Here is a 16,089-nt window from a genome sequence, read left to right as displayed (position 1 = left end):
ATCTAATTAATTACATCAACCACTAAAAAAAGTATCCTCCATTTATCTCTGGTTCAGAGTGCTATCCAGGATGTTGGATGCACCCAGGATGCTCTGTGTGCATGCTGGTGAGGGCTCTCTTTACATACACTCCTTTGCTAGGAAAACATACCAAGGAAACCTTTAAATCAGACAAAAATATCAACAGCAGGTATACAGCTTGTGGTAATGGTGACTGCATATAAGAAAAAAGGGTGGACACACCCTCAATACTATTTTAAAAACCATAAATGTCAGAAATATAGATTTTTTTCCTCATTTGATGAAAAAATTCAAAATTATTAAGATGACATTTTCATGATCTCAATTTTGAAGCAAACCTGGTCTGAAATCAAAAAGAATTTAGTGAACTGAGATTCTTTCAAGTTACCACCAAAATCTAAACCTGGCACATGGAGGCCAAACAATAAGTATCTGTGGAATAACATCTTAGAGTACTTCTATTTACGTTTTATACCTGTTTATGAAATAGGGTATTTGTAAGTTTAATTTTTTTGCATTAAATAATACTAGTAACATAACACTTCTGGAGTGCTCTCCATGTTCATGCAATGTGCTAACTCTGTGTGTGCACCGTCTCTTGCAATGCTCACAGCTACCCTGTTAAGCTGCAACCACTGCCCTGTCCACTTTCCAGATAAGGACACTGAGGTCTGGAGTTTACGCCACCAGTCCAATAAGCGGTGGTGCTGAAATTTAGGCAGAGTCCTTCATCTCTAGGCAATTAATACCTAACCTTCTTCATCAGGTTACTTTATTTAACTTGTTATAATCTCTTTGGTTTATAATGTACAGAGAGAAAATATATAATGTATAATGTTTATAATGTATATAAAGAATGAATTACTTGTCTTTATAATTTTACATTGGGGTGTGGAGGGAGCAAGGAGCTACAATATTAGTAGAAAAGGCAGTAAATAAGAAATCAGGAGACATACATTGTACCCATCACCTCACCTTCACAAGTTTAGCATCTCTACTAAATACCCCACGGGTTGAATGCCATACCTGGCACTGGGTGTAGGCAGTGAACAAAACCTCGCTAAGTTGATATTTTGAGTGTGGGAAGGCAGTTAAAATATCGAGTAAGCAAACTACACAGCATTTGATAAGTGATAAGAGAAAAACAATGCAAAGAAAGAAAAAAGTAGTTACAATAAAACTAGACAATATGATGCCATTTATTTTAAACTACATATGTATATTAAACATAAGTATAAAGAAACACACTGAAGAATGGTAATGAATATTAGTAGTTATTGCAGGTTGGAGACACTTCAGATAATTTTAACTTTTATGTTTTGCTTAAAAATCTTAAACATTATTTATCAAGCAGGGAAAAAATAAAAGTATCCTATTATGCTGAATAAAACAAAAATCCATAGAAATATATGAAAGAAATAGGAGAAAATAGCATATCATTAGAAACAACAGAGGGGCAGTAATCTCAGATATTAGAGGAAGTTCCAACCTTCATAAGCAATTAAATGCCATCTAAAGATGAAAACATTCTTGAAGCAGACTAAGTTATTAACTGTGGGAAAGCAAATGGGAATAAAATGTTAAAACAGTACAGCTCCCCCACCACCTCCCCCCCGCCCATCCAAATAATACAGAAGAAGGTAAGCACTATTTCATGAATGAGCTAGGTTAGGATTCTCAGTAAACTTTTAAGAACCAACCGAGTGTAAACTTCGGGTCCCCTTTGTCTTGTTCTATCTGATTTTCTTGTATTCCTGAGAAGTCTGCTCCAGTCAGGTTCTCTTTAGCATCGAACCAGTCTTCACTTACTTCTCGGTAATTTTTGCAGTCTGAGAAATTGAACAGAATTAGCAATGAGTTATGTACGTTTAACATTGAGATGTTATCTGTGTGATCTGCCTCCGGTTTTAATTAACACAGATTCCTAACTTATTAAAAGTCTTATATCTTGATTAAACACATCATTCATTTATGTTTGGCTGTACTGGGCCCCTGTTGCTGCACGCGGGCTCTTCCAGCTGCAGTGGGCAGGGCTCCTCCTTGCTGCGGTGAGCGAGCTCCTCATTGTGGTGGCTTCTCCTGCCATGGTGCACGGGCCCTAGAGCTTGGGTCTCGGTAGTTGAGGCACACAGGTTCAGCTGTTCTGCCGCATGTGGGATCCTCCCAGACCAGGAAGCAAACCTCTGTCCCCTGCAGTGGCAGGCGGATTTTTAACCACTGGACAACCAGAAAATTTCCGTATTTTTCTGACTTTTAATTATCCTTTACTGAAGAAGAAATATCTTTATAGATAGAATAATAGTAAACATCTGTAAAAAAGGGGTTAAGCAGTGCTACAGGTCTTTATTTCATTAAAAATTGAATTAATGATCTTCCTGGAATGATCATAATCTTTTCATAGAGAAAACTAAAAAGAAAAAAAAAGAAAAACCAGTTTACAGAGATATAAACTGGACAGAAGAAGGAATTTTTTTAAATTGGAAAACATGAACCAGAAGAAAAAAATCTGTATTATTATTTGGCATTATCAGATACATTAAGTAACCTTAAAGGTATCAAGTAGATGTAATAAGAACATACTTAACATTCATAATCTGAATTGTGTCATTCAGTTAATTAAAAAGTTTAACTTAATAGATGGGCAGAAGGGATATTTTAAATTTTATTATTTACTTTCTGGCAATAACACAAGACAAATATTTTTATACTAACCTTTATCATCAAGTTTTAGTTGACTCAAGTCTACATTTATATCACCATTTTTTAAACCACCCTCTTCGGGTGATTTATCTTGTTTAGGATGACCATTGTCAAGTAACAGAGATGTCTAAGGATTAATAACAAGAACAAAAATAATAAATAAGGACTAACAGTTATTATGTACTCTTACTATGTGACATGTATGCTTTACTGGCATTATTTATCCCTCACAATAGCAAAGGCTATGTATGAGACAAAATCATTACCAACCCAGTTTACAGATGAGCAAACCGAACCTAGGTAATCTGTTTATTTAGTTTTATGTCTGTCACACATGAGAATTATGATTTGAAACTAGCTATCCAGTGACTGTATGCGAGGTGGCAGTGGTTTAGTCACTAAGTTGTGCTCAACGCTTGTGACCCCATGAACCCTGCCAGGCTCCTCTGTCCATGGGATTTTCCAGGCAAGAGTACGGGAATGAGTTGCCATTTCCTTCTCCAGGGGATCTTCCTGACCCAGGGATCGAACCCAGGCCTCCTGCATTGCAGGTGGTCTCTTGCATTGCAAGCAGATCCTTTACTGACTGAGACACCAGGGAAGCCCCTGTATGTGAACACCATCAATATTTAGCAAAGTGTGACATTCACACACCAGAAGTACCTGAGAAGATTTTTGGAGGTATGCATGTAAGTATTTTTCACATTAACATTTAAGTTATATGTTTAATGTATGCTTATTTATACCTTTTATTTATGGGGAGTCTAATATTTCTTTCCCATACATAAGTTACTTTTCACATACCCTTTTTAAAAAAGGAGAATCATTTAAAAAAATACAAAGCAAACATTATAGGTAATACAAGACTAAGAAAAATTATGAAGAGGTACATAAGGAGCTGAAATTTAGAAACTGCATACTTTCATGTGTAACTTAGTGAGATAGGTATTAAAAAGTAATTCTAACTTAAAGAAGATAGTTTCAGAATCAAGATTATAAATATGTTATATCTGCATCTTGTACTTTTAAAGATTGTTCTGCCCAAATAAGCAGGTTACACCATTGCTACCTTTATAACGATGAAAAACAAAACCCCTCCAGAACATCATATATCAGTAAATGGACAAGTTGTTTAAGCAAACTATGTAAGTTATAAAAATCTGATTTTAGACCTGTTAATTCTTTGTGGATAATTGAGACTTTCTTTTTTTAAAAAACAGAATGATGGAATAACTAATTTGCTAATTTATTTTTAATCATTTATCTTAACAGAAAGGAATATAAACCAATCAAGTATTTATTTCACTTCTGGCTTTGGGATGCATCTTACTGTTTATAACTACCCAAATAATAATATAACCACAGGGTTAAGACCAAAGTCAGAAAGCAGAAACAAACTTCAGTTTTCTTACTCTGTTGATAGTGAATATAACTCATGTTTCTCTATCACTTCAGTTTTCAAAGTACTCTTACACAAACTGTCATCTGACAAACATCAATTAAGAAAACCTATGAAAGGCATTTAAAAACTATTTTCATCATTTTAGCAAAGAAGCAATGAAACTTTGCTCCATCCAAAATGAACTGGATATTATACTACCTCGTGAGATAAAGGCATAGCATGTTAGTTTTCACTATAATGGATTAACATGATGGGGACCATAAACTATGATCTGCCAGAGACAGTCAAGTTTTATATCAATTGTCATGGTGAATTATTAAATCACTACCTTTCATCCTCAAAGTCTCCTGATTTGATGACAAATTGTGTGGTCATCTTACTCAACATATGCTACTGACATCCATTTGGTCAGGACACTATGTTCCTTCTAATCAGTCACAGTCCTCAAATGGCAGTATGATTCTTTACTATCTGAGCCACCAGTGAAGCCCCAAAGCCAGCTGAGTGAAAAGAAGGATGGGAGAGCTCCTAAAAATGAGTTTACTTTGTGCAAGCCATAAAATTAAAGACTTATACTTGACGAACTACTTAAAAAAAATCTCACTTGAGAGAGTGTCTTCTTTAGGCTAGAAGAACCAACATCACGTGTACTTTGATTATCTAGTTCAGAATCTGCTCCTGAAAAGCTAAACAGATTAATATTTCATTAAAGCATTTATCAATATTCTGAATACAGAATAAAACAGAAAACAGAGTTAACTGAATTAACCAATGTTTAAAATTTAATAAATTTCAAACTAGATGAATACATAACTTACATATGTGACTCTTCTTTCATCAGCTGCAAAGAGAGAGAAGGGAAGAAAAAGCTTTTAAAGTGTTTCCTGTCCAAACGAAGTAAAAATTTTATTTGTAAAACATAAATACATACCCTGGAAGCAAAAGTAGAGAAGGCAGATAATAATCTTGATTCTATTGACAAGGGAGGCAGTTCTTCCAGTGGTATACCCTTGTTTATCTTCTCTTTCAAATTCATGTATCTAACTTTCAAGTCTCCTAAAACCGACAGCAGTGCTGATCCTAATTCCTTCCTAGTAGAATTACTTGATAAATTCCTGTTCAAAAGTTAAGTTCACAAAACTATTTAGGCCCAAGCCACTCATTTAAAACTAATATCAAATTACACATCTATATACATTTACTTCTAACTCTAATAGATCTCTAAAAATTTTTTTAAAATGTTTAATAACAGAAAATGAATCACAGAAGATATGTTTTTCTGGGGGCAGTAAAAGCAAACCTCAGTATACAAATAACCCAGAAAGAATGTGGTAGAATGTCATAAAAAACACTCCAACTGACTTCATCCATATTTGGACTTTATAAACACTGAATCTGTCTTTTTACTGGATTCATTATCCCAACATGCACTGTTGCCTGTCCATGAAATTAAAATATACTACATTCTAATTACCCTTAGGCTAGTTAAAAACCCAGTTACAATCTACCCTCTTTTTGCCCTTCAAAAATGAAAACCAAAGAAATTTTCTAGAATAAATTTATAATGATAGGTTTCTAGGAAGATACAGATTTACAATTAACAATCACCTATAACTATAAATGAAGTATAGTCTTTAAAAATTGTGAATCACTATGATATATCCCTGAAACATATGATATTATAAATCAACTATACTTCAATTTAAAGAACAGGTAATAAAAAGCCCTAACAGTCACCTGTTTAGTCCTTCCCTATCTTCCATCACAAGTCTGTAAATATCGCTGCAGTGGCGATGGCACAACTGATAGTGAACATTTAAAAGGTGCGACTCGGCCTGGATGGCTCTCTGCATTATCTGCTGACAGCACTTCGATGGCAAATTCTTCTCTACCTCTTTAGGAAGCTGAGATTCCCTTTGAAATAAAAAATTGGGATTAGGTAAGATTCCAAATATTTTTCTGTGTTAATGACAAAGAAAGCCTCCAGAAACAGATTTTAAATTTCTAACATTTCTCTGTTAAGTTTAAATCAATTTCCACTAAAGAAACTGATTTAAAACAAGGATGTCAAGAGTCAAAGCTACATATATTCTTTTTAGAAGTTAAGAGAGTAAATAATTCTCAAATTCATACTTCTTTTTTTAACCAAGGAAAAAATTCTAAAATAAAGTACTAACTTATATATCCAGAATCAACAGATTTTCAACTTAAATCAAGCACTGGTTTTTAAAAGTGATAAATATTCTGGAGGAAATGGTTTTTACACATTACCGTTTAAACAGAAGATATAATTTACATTTTAAAAATAATAATGCTTGTGTTAAGTAAATATTTTGCTGTTATCGTATCAAAAAGCTCCAAAATCACTACTTCTTTTGAATGTTAATAGCTCTTCCCTTCCTACTAGCTGCCACTTCTAACTGTTCTCAAATACTTCTGTCTCTTGAAACCAACTATTTAATTTTATAGGCCTGGACACCAGATTAAACTCATTAGGAGAATAAGGATAAATGAAGGAAAAAGTAAATGGCCTCAGAGCATGAAAACTATTTGACTTCTGAGACCTCCCGTTTTCTCTCCTCTTCCCAACCACCTAGTTCTCCATGAATGCAAAGTAAATTATACACTGAATTAAAATCAAGACTAAAATACTCAAGTACAAGTATTTATTTATCCAATATATGGTTTTTTATCCATATGTGCTATCTTGTTTTGGTCTATAGGGGATCCAATGAAAGAAAACAAAGTAATTCAATCAGTGTGAGTCTGAGTTAGATAAAGATGACATTAGCTTTCTGAAGGAATTATTCTGACTTAAATTTCAGTAAGTGAAAAGCTTTAATGTTCTATATTATTCTAATATTTATGTGTTTCAAGACAAATGGCTGAAGTGGATGATCTCTTCAGATCCTTCTCAGCTATTTTTCTATATGGTTAAGTACCCTTTGGGCTTTCCAGGTGGCACAGTGGTAAAGAATCTGCCTCCCAATGAAAGAGTCACAGGTTCGATCCTTGGGTCGGGAAGATTCCCTGCAGTAGGAAATGGCAACCTGCTCCAGTATTCTTGCCTGGAAAATTCCATGGTCAGAGGATTTTGGCGGGCTATACTCCATGGGGTCAGAGAGTCAAATACAACTGAGTGAGCATGAAAGTACCCTACACAAAAAGCAAATTACTACTTTATTTCCTTCTGTGTATCTTGGGGCCACCTGATGTGAAGAACTGACTCATTGGAAAGGACCCTGATGCTGGGAAAGATTGAAGGCAGGAGAAGGGGACGACAGAGGATGAGATGGTTGGATGGCATTATCAACTCGATGGATATGAGTCTGAGCAAGCTCCAGGAGTTGATGATGGACAGGGAAGCCTGGCATGCTGCAGTTCATGGAGTTGCAAAGAGTTGGACACGACTGAGTGAATGACCTAAACTGATGTATCTGCAACATATATTCATTGGAAGGACTGATCCTGAAGCTCCAATACTTTGGCCACCTGATGCAAAGAGATGACTTGTTGGAAAAGACCCTGATGCCGACAAAGAATGAGGGCAAGAGATGGAGGCGACAGAGGATGAGATGGTTGGATGGCATCACTGACGCAATGGACAGGAGTTTGAGCAAACTCTGGGAGATAAGTGAAGGAAGAAAGCCTGGTGTGCTGCAGTTCATGGGGTTGCAAAGAGTCAGACACAATTCAGTGACTGAACAACAACAATCTGGAAGTATATACATCTGACTTACCTTTCAGAATGTTTCTTTAAGTCTGTGAACTCAAATGTTTTTAACTCCAGGGAATCCTGAAAACATTATTTAAAATAAAATTAGACATATATGACAAACAATACACATTGTATCTGTTAAGATGTAAAATCCAACTTCTAAGTGATTTTGTGGTAATAACTGCCCCCAAAGAACAGAGTTGGTAACAATCTTAGTCATGTTTTCCCTTCATCCAGCATTTTCTCACCAAAGCCTCAGAAATCCCTGATATAAATCAATAAACCAAAATGTTTACATTAGCATACAGTAGCTTTATGAAGTCTATATATACATTTTTTATTATTAATCATATTGGTTTTACCTTATTTAGGACATTTCCATTAGGTTTTAAATTGTCAACAGAGAGAGATTTCCCTGTGGGCCCTTTTGTCATAGCCATCTGTGGGTCTTCAGTATCTTGAATGTATGACCAATCTGTGTTACAAGCCACACTTCTTTGTTTCTCACTTTGCCATTCACTAGGCCGTTTTTTATTCATCATTGTTATCTCTGTGTTGCTTGATGTGGATACTACAGACGATCTTGCACTTGTTGCCCTGCTTGCTGTGAAACAAGCCCTGAAGTCAGTGCTAACATCCACCGTCTGATCAACTGTGACTGTACAACCTGCTGCATCTGTCTCTGATTTGGGACACGGTCCTTCCATATTGTGAAAGTGTGCTTTACTGATGGTATTGCCATTAGCGACTTTTAGGGAGCCACTTTCTTCTACTGCCTGATTACCTCTGATTGCAGACCTTGGTAGAGTAATAGAAACATCTAAGGCTGGGTTAGGGGTGCTTTGTAGGCTTTCATAATGTGAATACCCAGAGGCAGAAATTACTGAATCATCAAAAACAGAGGAAGTCTGACAATCTTTACAAGGCTGGAGTAATGTCTCTAAATGTTTGTCCTGAGGCAATGTGCCTGGATTATCAAGGTGCTGTAACATTTTGTCCTCAACAATTACATTTCCAATAGAATCTTTACTTTCAGTTAATTGAGGGTTCACTTTGTGAGTATAAATTTTAGTTTTTAATGCTTTTTGAGGGTTTAGGAAACCCTTAGATTCAGATTCCTTGTGTTCAAGATGACTACTCCTGAGTATAATTTCATCCAATACAGTGTGAAGCATTAAACTAGTCCCTTGTTCCTTACACTTTTCATATTTAGGTTCATGAAATGCTCTTAACGTAACAGAATTCTGAAGTTTGGAGACACTAGGTGAATCTTCTTGTCCATAAACATCAACTGAATCTAAAGAGATGCTGGAATTACTTTCCAATTTAACATGACTGTCTTCTAGATTGCTAACACATTTAACTTCACAGCCTGAATTTCTTAATCCCAAAACTTCCAGATTAGGTATGTCTAATGTTTTTGCCTGGTCAAATGATAAATGGTTATTTATACACTCTTGTTCTTCTGCACTGTGATATTCCTGCTGTGAGTCTTCATCTATATCAGGCTTTTGCACATCTTCAGCAGTTTTTTTATAATCATCATATGAAATCTTGTAGATTCTTTCCAAGTCAGTAATCTTATCACCTTGATGTTCCAAAATATCAAAAAACACCTCTTCTCTTTTCTGCATTTCAGAATCTAACTCTGAATTTAAATGAATAAGACTTTCACTCTTTAGTTTTGACTCTGAATAATGTATAGTGTAGGTTTCATTCAGGAAAGCATAGTCAATATTATCTTCAAATTCACTTGACTGAGAGTGAGCACTCTCTATGTTAGTATCTGGACTCATGGTAAAAGATGGCTCCAATAAATCTATTTTGTCAATATTGCTGATTTCTTTATCATTAGCTCTTTTTTCTAATGCCAAGGAATCATAGTAATCATTAAGAAAAGTCAATTTGGCTTCTTTACAACCATTAGGAGATAACAAATTTTCTTTCTTATGATGAGAAGGCTCATCTGATTAAAAAAAAATGATAAAATGTTAGCGACATCACAGAATTTAAACATAAGACCTTAGATATAGTCTGGCCCAAGATCTTCCCAATGGAGGAATATTTTATATATTATTCATGACAAATATCCCTAAGTAATTGCTACTATGGACTGAATTATGTTTCCCTCAATTTCATATGTGTTCAAGCCCTAACTCCCCATGTAGAGATGGGACATTGGGAGGTAACTAGGCTAGATGAGGTCATGACCCTCAAAATGGGATATGTGCACATATGAGAGAAGAGACAGCAGACAGCTTGCTTTCTTTTTCTCTCCACCATGTGAGGACATTGCAAGAAGGTGGTTGTCCACTGATACAAGGCAGGAGAGAGCTCTTATCAGATCTGACCATGCTGACACTCTGATTTGGTCTTCTAGCTTCCAGAAGTGTGAAAAAATAAGTACCTGTTGTTAAAGGCACCTCAATGGTATTGTGCTATAAGAACTCAGCTGACTAAGTAGAATGACTAAGGTTACTATTTGCTGAAAAATCCACTCTTTCCCTTCTGACTTGAAAAAGAATTTTTATCATAAGTCCTCTTAACAGTTAAAACTACATGTATTCATAAACACTTAAAGCTTAATCAACTTGCTTTATATGCCCTTGTTATTTTCTCTTCTACCTTTACGACAGAAAAAGAAATTTTAGATCGATATAAAGAAAAAATCTTTCCTTGGGTCCACTTTCCACTTATTACCCTGAAGGTAACTGTACCTGTCAGTAGTTCCTGAAAGCCTGGCTGGACATAAATCCTCTCTTCTAGCTCACTTCTATTTCTTAAATTTTCCATCTACCTGAGAGATCCTGTTTAGGTTGCTCACATTTGCCAGAAATCACCTGAGTGATCCGTCAAGTTAAAAACATGCTGAATCTCATCTTACTTGTAGGAAGGCTTAACATATAGCAACACTGAGGAGGGAACTATTAATAAAGCCAACCAAAGGTAACGCCTCTTACCTTTCTGAATGTTTCTTCCATTATTGTTGTAGCCTTTATTAGAAGCTGTCTCAACCACTGCAGTGGCTTGCATCACTCAAGGATGTATATCCTAGAAGAGGTATAAATATTGAACTATGATACTCAGCACATATTTTAAAAACTATTAGAAAAACAAGAATTTGACAGAGTAGTAATCATAGTCAAAGATTCTAATATCAGAGGGCTAATAAAACAGTAAGACATTTGAATAATTTTTTTTAAAGATATGAACAGAGAACTACAATAAAAGATTATATCATTTAAATATCATGCATGCATGCATGATCAGTCACTCAGTCGTTTCTAACTCTGTGACCCCCATGGACTGTAGCCCGCCAGGCTCCTCTGTCCATTTCCCAAGCAAGAATACTGGAGTGGGTTGCCATTTCCTCCCCTAGGAGATCTTCCCGACCCAGGGATCAAATGCATGTCTCCTGCAGCTCCTGCATTGGCAGGTGGATTCTCTACCACGAAGCCAACTTGCAAGCCCATTATTTAAACAGATAAGACATATTCTTTTAGGATTTCCAAGGAACATTTGGAAAATGTATTAGGCTACCAAAAGCAGAAAAGTTCTAGGTCAAGTGAACAAAACTCTTACCTGAATCATACAGATAGTCATGACTTCTCAATCAATTCCCAGACTTGTGTCAGAGTAGAGACCTACAACTCCTTAAATGAAGGGGAGGCTGGGTCTTCTGGAAGAACCCCAAATATGCTACTAAAAATACTCTTCCCTAAATGGTCTCTATAGCTTCTTCTGGGGTAATAGTACACTGAGGAAACGGTTATTAAATTTTGGGGTTACAGACTTTCTGCAGATTTGATAAAAGTTTGAGAAAATGCACATACATACATATATAATTAAAGGATTTATGGACTTCTATACTACATTTAAAAGCAGAAAGTTTATAATTCCTGGCTTAAGGGATTTTAATTAAGTCAGTAAAGACTCTAAGAATGTCAGGTAAATATTTAAAATAAAGAGTAGATATAAAGAAAGCCAGTTTATCAAAATAATTAACATTAAAAAGAAAAGTGATTTCTTTTCCTACTTTGCATTCTCAGGAATTGTTCACATTCTTAAAAAGTATTGAGAATCCCAAGGAGTATTTGTTTATGTGGGTAATATTTATTAATACTTATCATATTATAGAGTAAAACAAAAACTTTCAAAATTTCAAATACTTAAAATTTATCCATAAACAACCCACTACTTAATATAGTGTGTGCTCAGTTGCTTCAGTGGTATCTGACTCTGTAAGACCCTATGGACTGTGGCCCACCTGGCTCCTCTGACCATGGGATTCTCCAGGCACGAATACTGGTATGGGTTGCCATTTCCTCCTCCAGGGAATCTTCCCTACCCAGGAATCGATCCCAGGAGCCATTTATGTTTCCTGCTTTGGCAGGCAGGGTCTTTACCACTAGCACCACCTGGGAAGCCCTCTACTTAATATAAGTAACATTTTAAATTAAAAAACAAAAGTATATGTTAAAAAATTATCAGGAAGAACATACTTATTTTGCAAATCTCCTTATTGTCTTTACAAGCTGGATTCTCATTCACATCTGATTCTGCGCTCAGATCTACGTTCAATGTTTTGTTTCATTCTTAAATGTTAACAGACACGCAAGTTCAAGAACTTTGAAAAAAGGAAAAATTCTAGTATAACAAAAATACTTGTAAATCATACATCTGATATGGGTCTATCATCCAGAATATATAAAGAACTCTTGCAAGTCTAACTAAAAGACACATGACCCAATTTTTAGAATGATTAGAGGCTGTGAATAAACATTTCTCCAAAGATTTACAAGTGGTTAATAAACCTATGAAAACATGCTCAATCTATCACCATGCATTGAAGTAAAAGTGTTAGTAACTCAGTCGTGTCTGACTGTTTGCAACCCCATGGACTGTAGCCCACCAGGCTCCTCTCTTCATGGGATTCTCCAGGCAAGAATACTGGGGTGGGTTGCCATTTCCTTCTCCAGGGGATCTTCCTAACCCAGGGATCAAACCTGTGTTTCCTGCATTGCAGGCAGATTCTTTACAAGCTGAGCCACCACCATGCATTAGGGAAAGGCAAATCAAAACCACAATGAGATAACACTTTACACCTACTAGGATGGCTGTTAAAAAAAAGAGAGAGAGAGAGTTAAGTATTGGCAAGGAATGGGGCTTCTCAGATGGCTCAGTGGTAAAGAATCCACCTGCCAATCCAAGGCAGGTTTGATCCCTGGGTCAGGAAGATCCCCTGGAGAAGGAAATAGCAACCCACTCCAGTATTCTTGCCTGGAGAATCCCACGGACAGAAGAGCGTGGCGGGCTACAGTCCATGGGATACAAGAGTGGACAGAACTGAGTAACTGAGCCTGTGCACACACACACACACACAGGCAAGGAAGTGGAGAACCTGGAACCCTCTTACATTGCTGGTGAGAATGTAAAATGGTACAGCCATTTTGGAAAACAATCTGGCAGTTCTTAAAAAAAAAAAAAAAAAAAAAGAATAACTATGTGATCCAGCAATTCCACTCCTAGGCATATACTCCTTTTTATTCTGCTCTCCCAGCTCTCATTTACCAAACCATTCCCTCCTTCCTGTGTTTTCAATCCCAGAACCAAACCAGAAATTGCTCTCCCTTGATACTTCCCTTATCCATACCAGGTCCTGTCAGTGACCTACCAGAGCCTGACACCTTTTAGTCCAGGGACTGCTGACTCTTAACGTGGATCTGGGCAACAACCTCTAGCCGGCCAGAATAATCTTTTCTAAATGCAGATCTGATCAGTTCACCCTCCTACTGAAAGCCAAGCAACAGACTGGCATCATTCCTTGGAGAGTGATTGAAATCTTAGTACCGTCTACGCCCCTCCATGGGCCTGGGCCCTGCATTCACCTCGGCACTTGTGGGATACACAGGCTGCGCCAAGCGCTTTCACCTTGGCACACACACTTCCTCACACAGGTTGTGCCAAGTGCGTTCTTCTCCTGCTGTGCCCCCACCCCAACCACCTACAATTCTTGCTCAACCTTCCAATCTCACTCCCAGTAACCGTTTCTTAGGGAAAATTTCCTGGCCCTTCACACAGCATCAGGAACTTTTGTCAGTTTGGACAACATCCCCACGCTTTTGCCGTCCATCCTCCATATCTTGGACACTAGTTAACGTCCAGCGTCCACCTCTCGCTCTGGACAGTGTCTCGCTTGCCGCCGTACTCTGCCCACCCGCTCTAGAGACTCCGCTCGTGTTTGTCACAACGTTAAACACACGAGTGAATTTTCACCTTTTTCCGGAGAAATCAGCGTCCGGCCCCGCCACTCGGCTCTAAAAGTGCTTTGGGAGCGCAAGACCCCGTCTCGGGGCCTGCGAAGCGAGGCTGGGGGGCTCACTTGGAACCGAATGCAAAGGTACCAAATTGGGTGATTCTAGAACTCCAAGGCCATCCGACGGACTCGCAAACCCCGCGGACCACGGCGGCACCCCCGGACCCCAGCCGCTTCCCCTCAGGGCCCGCCGGAGGAGCCCTCGACTGCCTCCTCACACGGCGCAACCCTGGGCGGGGGCGCAACCCTGGGCGGGGGCGCACCCCAGGCGGGGACCCGCCTCAACTAGGCTTCGCTACCCCGTCTGCTCAAGCCCCGGCCTCCGCTCTGGCCAGCCACAACAGCCCGCCGCGTCCACTCCCGTCGCACCTCAGAACCGCGCTGTTGCCGCCGCCACTCGTGAAGCCTCCAGTCGCGAGCGCCTCCGCTTCAGAGCAAGTGGCGCTCCGCGTGCAGCCGCGGGGCCCGTCGGGTAACGGCCGGCGGCTCAGCCCGCCGCCTGGTGGGGCGCTCCCATTGGTCAGCGTGCACAGGGGCGGCGCCGTGATTGGCCGGGCGTGCGGGCAGGAAGGCGGGAACGGGGTCGCCCGCTGTGATAGTGCGCTGGCTGGCGGCGGGAGAAGAGGTGCGGCCCACGGGATCAGCTCGCAGCGAAGCCCAGCGGAACCTTAACTGCTCTGTAGCCCGGGACCCTTGACTCTCGTGTGGACCGCGCGATTGTGCAAAGGCGCCACACCCTCGCGCAGAGGCCCCACTGCCGCCTGGTTTGGGCTCGGTACTGTCCGAGTCGCGCGCCCACAGAATCGGGACAACCACGCCTGACCGCCCTCCTAGGGCAGCTGTCACCGCTGACCCGTGTCCTTTCGTGTCTAATTCAACCTGTCCTCCTACGGGCAGTCTTTATTATTAGCAGGAACAGGGTTGGGGTGAGAGAATGAGGCATTTACTTGGCCTCGGGCTCAAAATTTAGGGGGGGCATCAAAACCCTCAGTAATCAAGATAAATGATATTTTAACGCGTCGTTTAAGGAAATCAAACGTAATGAAAAATCCAAATTGGACGAGATAGCCACATCAGTACTCCTAATTTTTCCTTTTGCCTCCAGCTCTAATATGGCTCCTCAAGGGATCGTTATCCTGTCTTTAAAATGAGCATTTTCCCATCATTTTGTGTGTGTTGATTTTGACTTTTGCTTATATCATTTCGTTTAAAATCGTTTGATGTTGCAATGGCTTCTCGGGTGGCGCTAGTGTTAAAGAATCTACCTGCTTATGCAGGAGACGCCAAAAAGAGGTGGGTTTGGTCCCTGGGTCAGGAAGATCCCCTGGATGAGGAAATGGCAACCCACTCCAGGATTCTTGCCTGGAAAATTACATGGACAGAGGAGCCTGGCGGGCTACAGTCCATGGGGTTGCAAAGAGTCGGACAGGACTGTACGTACTGCCGCCCCCGCCCCCCCGCAACACACATAGATTGCATTAAAATCAGTTTTTTGATGCCATCTCCAGATATTCCCCCCTAGCCTTGGGGCAGCGGGATTCTTGCTCCTAGTAGTTTCTGGTGTCTGTGTGTGTAGCCTGCAGCACTGCCTTTCCTGTCAGGCAATTCTTATATAATCGATTTGGGGCTTCCATAATTTTGATGTGAAGTGTTACATTTTAATGAAATTTGTCAATACATTTGTGATTTAATGTGATTTTACCCCATTCCAAGTACTGCTGCCACTGCTGCTAATTCGCTTCAGTCGTGTCCGACTCTGTGCGACCCCGTAGACGGCAGCCCACCAGGCTCCCCCGTCCCTGGGATTCTCCAGGCAAGAACACTGGAGTGGGTTGCCATTTCCTTCTCCAAGTACAGAATAATGGTATTTGCACAATAGCTTTTATTTGTCCTTTATGATTTGATTACTTTAACATTTCATTTCTTATAACT

At 39.2% G+C, this 16,089-nt stretch overlaps 1 protein-coding gene across 5 annotated transcripts in view; it reads right to left on the bottom strand.

Annotated features, from left to right (window-relative positions):
* RBM44 (RNA binding motif protein 44) overlaps positions 1 to 14,613 on the bottom strand; it is a 28,916-nt gene extending 14,303 nt beyond the window's left edge. For 3 of the 5 annotated variants that reach the window (XM_059885246.1, XM_002686576.6, XM_059885249.1), the window contains exons 1-10: positions 14,527 to 14,613; positions 10,802 to 10,892; positions 8,204 to 9,807; positions 7,864 to 7,919; positions 5,861 to 6,037; positions 5,055 to 5,238; positions 4,942 to 4,964; positions 4,728 to 4,809; positions 2,734 to 2,848; positions 1,722 to 1,850 (exon numbers count right to left, since the gene is read on the bottom strand). In XM_059885246.1, the coding sequence (XP_059741229.1) occupies positions 1,722 to 1,850; positions 2,734 to 2,848; positions 4,728 to 4,809; positions 4,942 to 4,964; positions 5,055 to 5,238; positions 5,861 to 6,037; positions 7,864 to 7,919; positions 8,204 to 9,807; positions 10,802 to 10,874 (2,443 nt within the window). In that variant the 5' untranslated portion in view covers positions 10,875 to 10,892; positions 14,527 to 14,613. Of the gene's footprint in view, positions 1 to 1,721; positions 1,851 to 2,733; positions 2,849 to 4,727; positions 4,810 to 4,941; positions 4,965 to 5,054; positions 5,239 to 5,860; positions 6,038 to 7,863; positions 7,920 to 8,203; positions 9,808 to 10,801; positions 10,893 to 11,423; positions 11,942 to 14,117; positions 14,208 to 14,526 lie in introns of those variants that run through there. The other 2 variants (XM_059885247.1, XM_059885248.1) reach the window with 2 other exon arrangements.
* Between the last annotated feature and the right edge of the window lie 1,476 nt (positions 14,614 to 16,089).

The sequence above is a fragment of the Bos taurus genome, chromosome 3 (assembly GCF_002263795.3).
Source record: "Bos taurus isolate L1 Dominette 01449 registration number 42190680 breed Hereford chromosome 3, ARS-UCD2.0, whole genome shotgun sequence".
NCBI classification, from domain to species: Eukaryota; Metazoa; Chordata; class Mammalia; order Artiodactyla; family Bovidae; genus Bos; species Bos taurus.
Note: the sequence above shows the minus strand (reverse complement) of the source record. Positions and strands in the feature narration are given on the sequence as shown.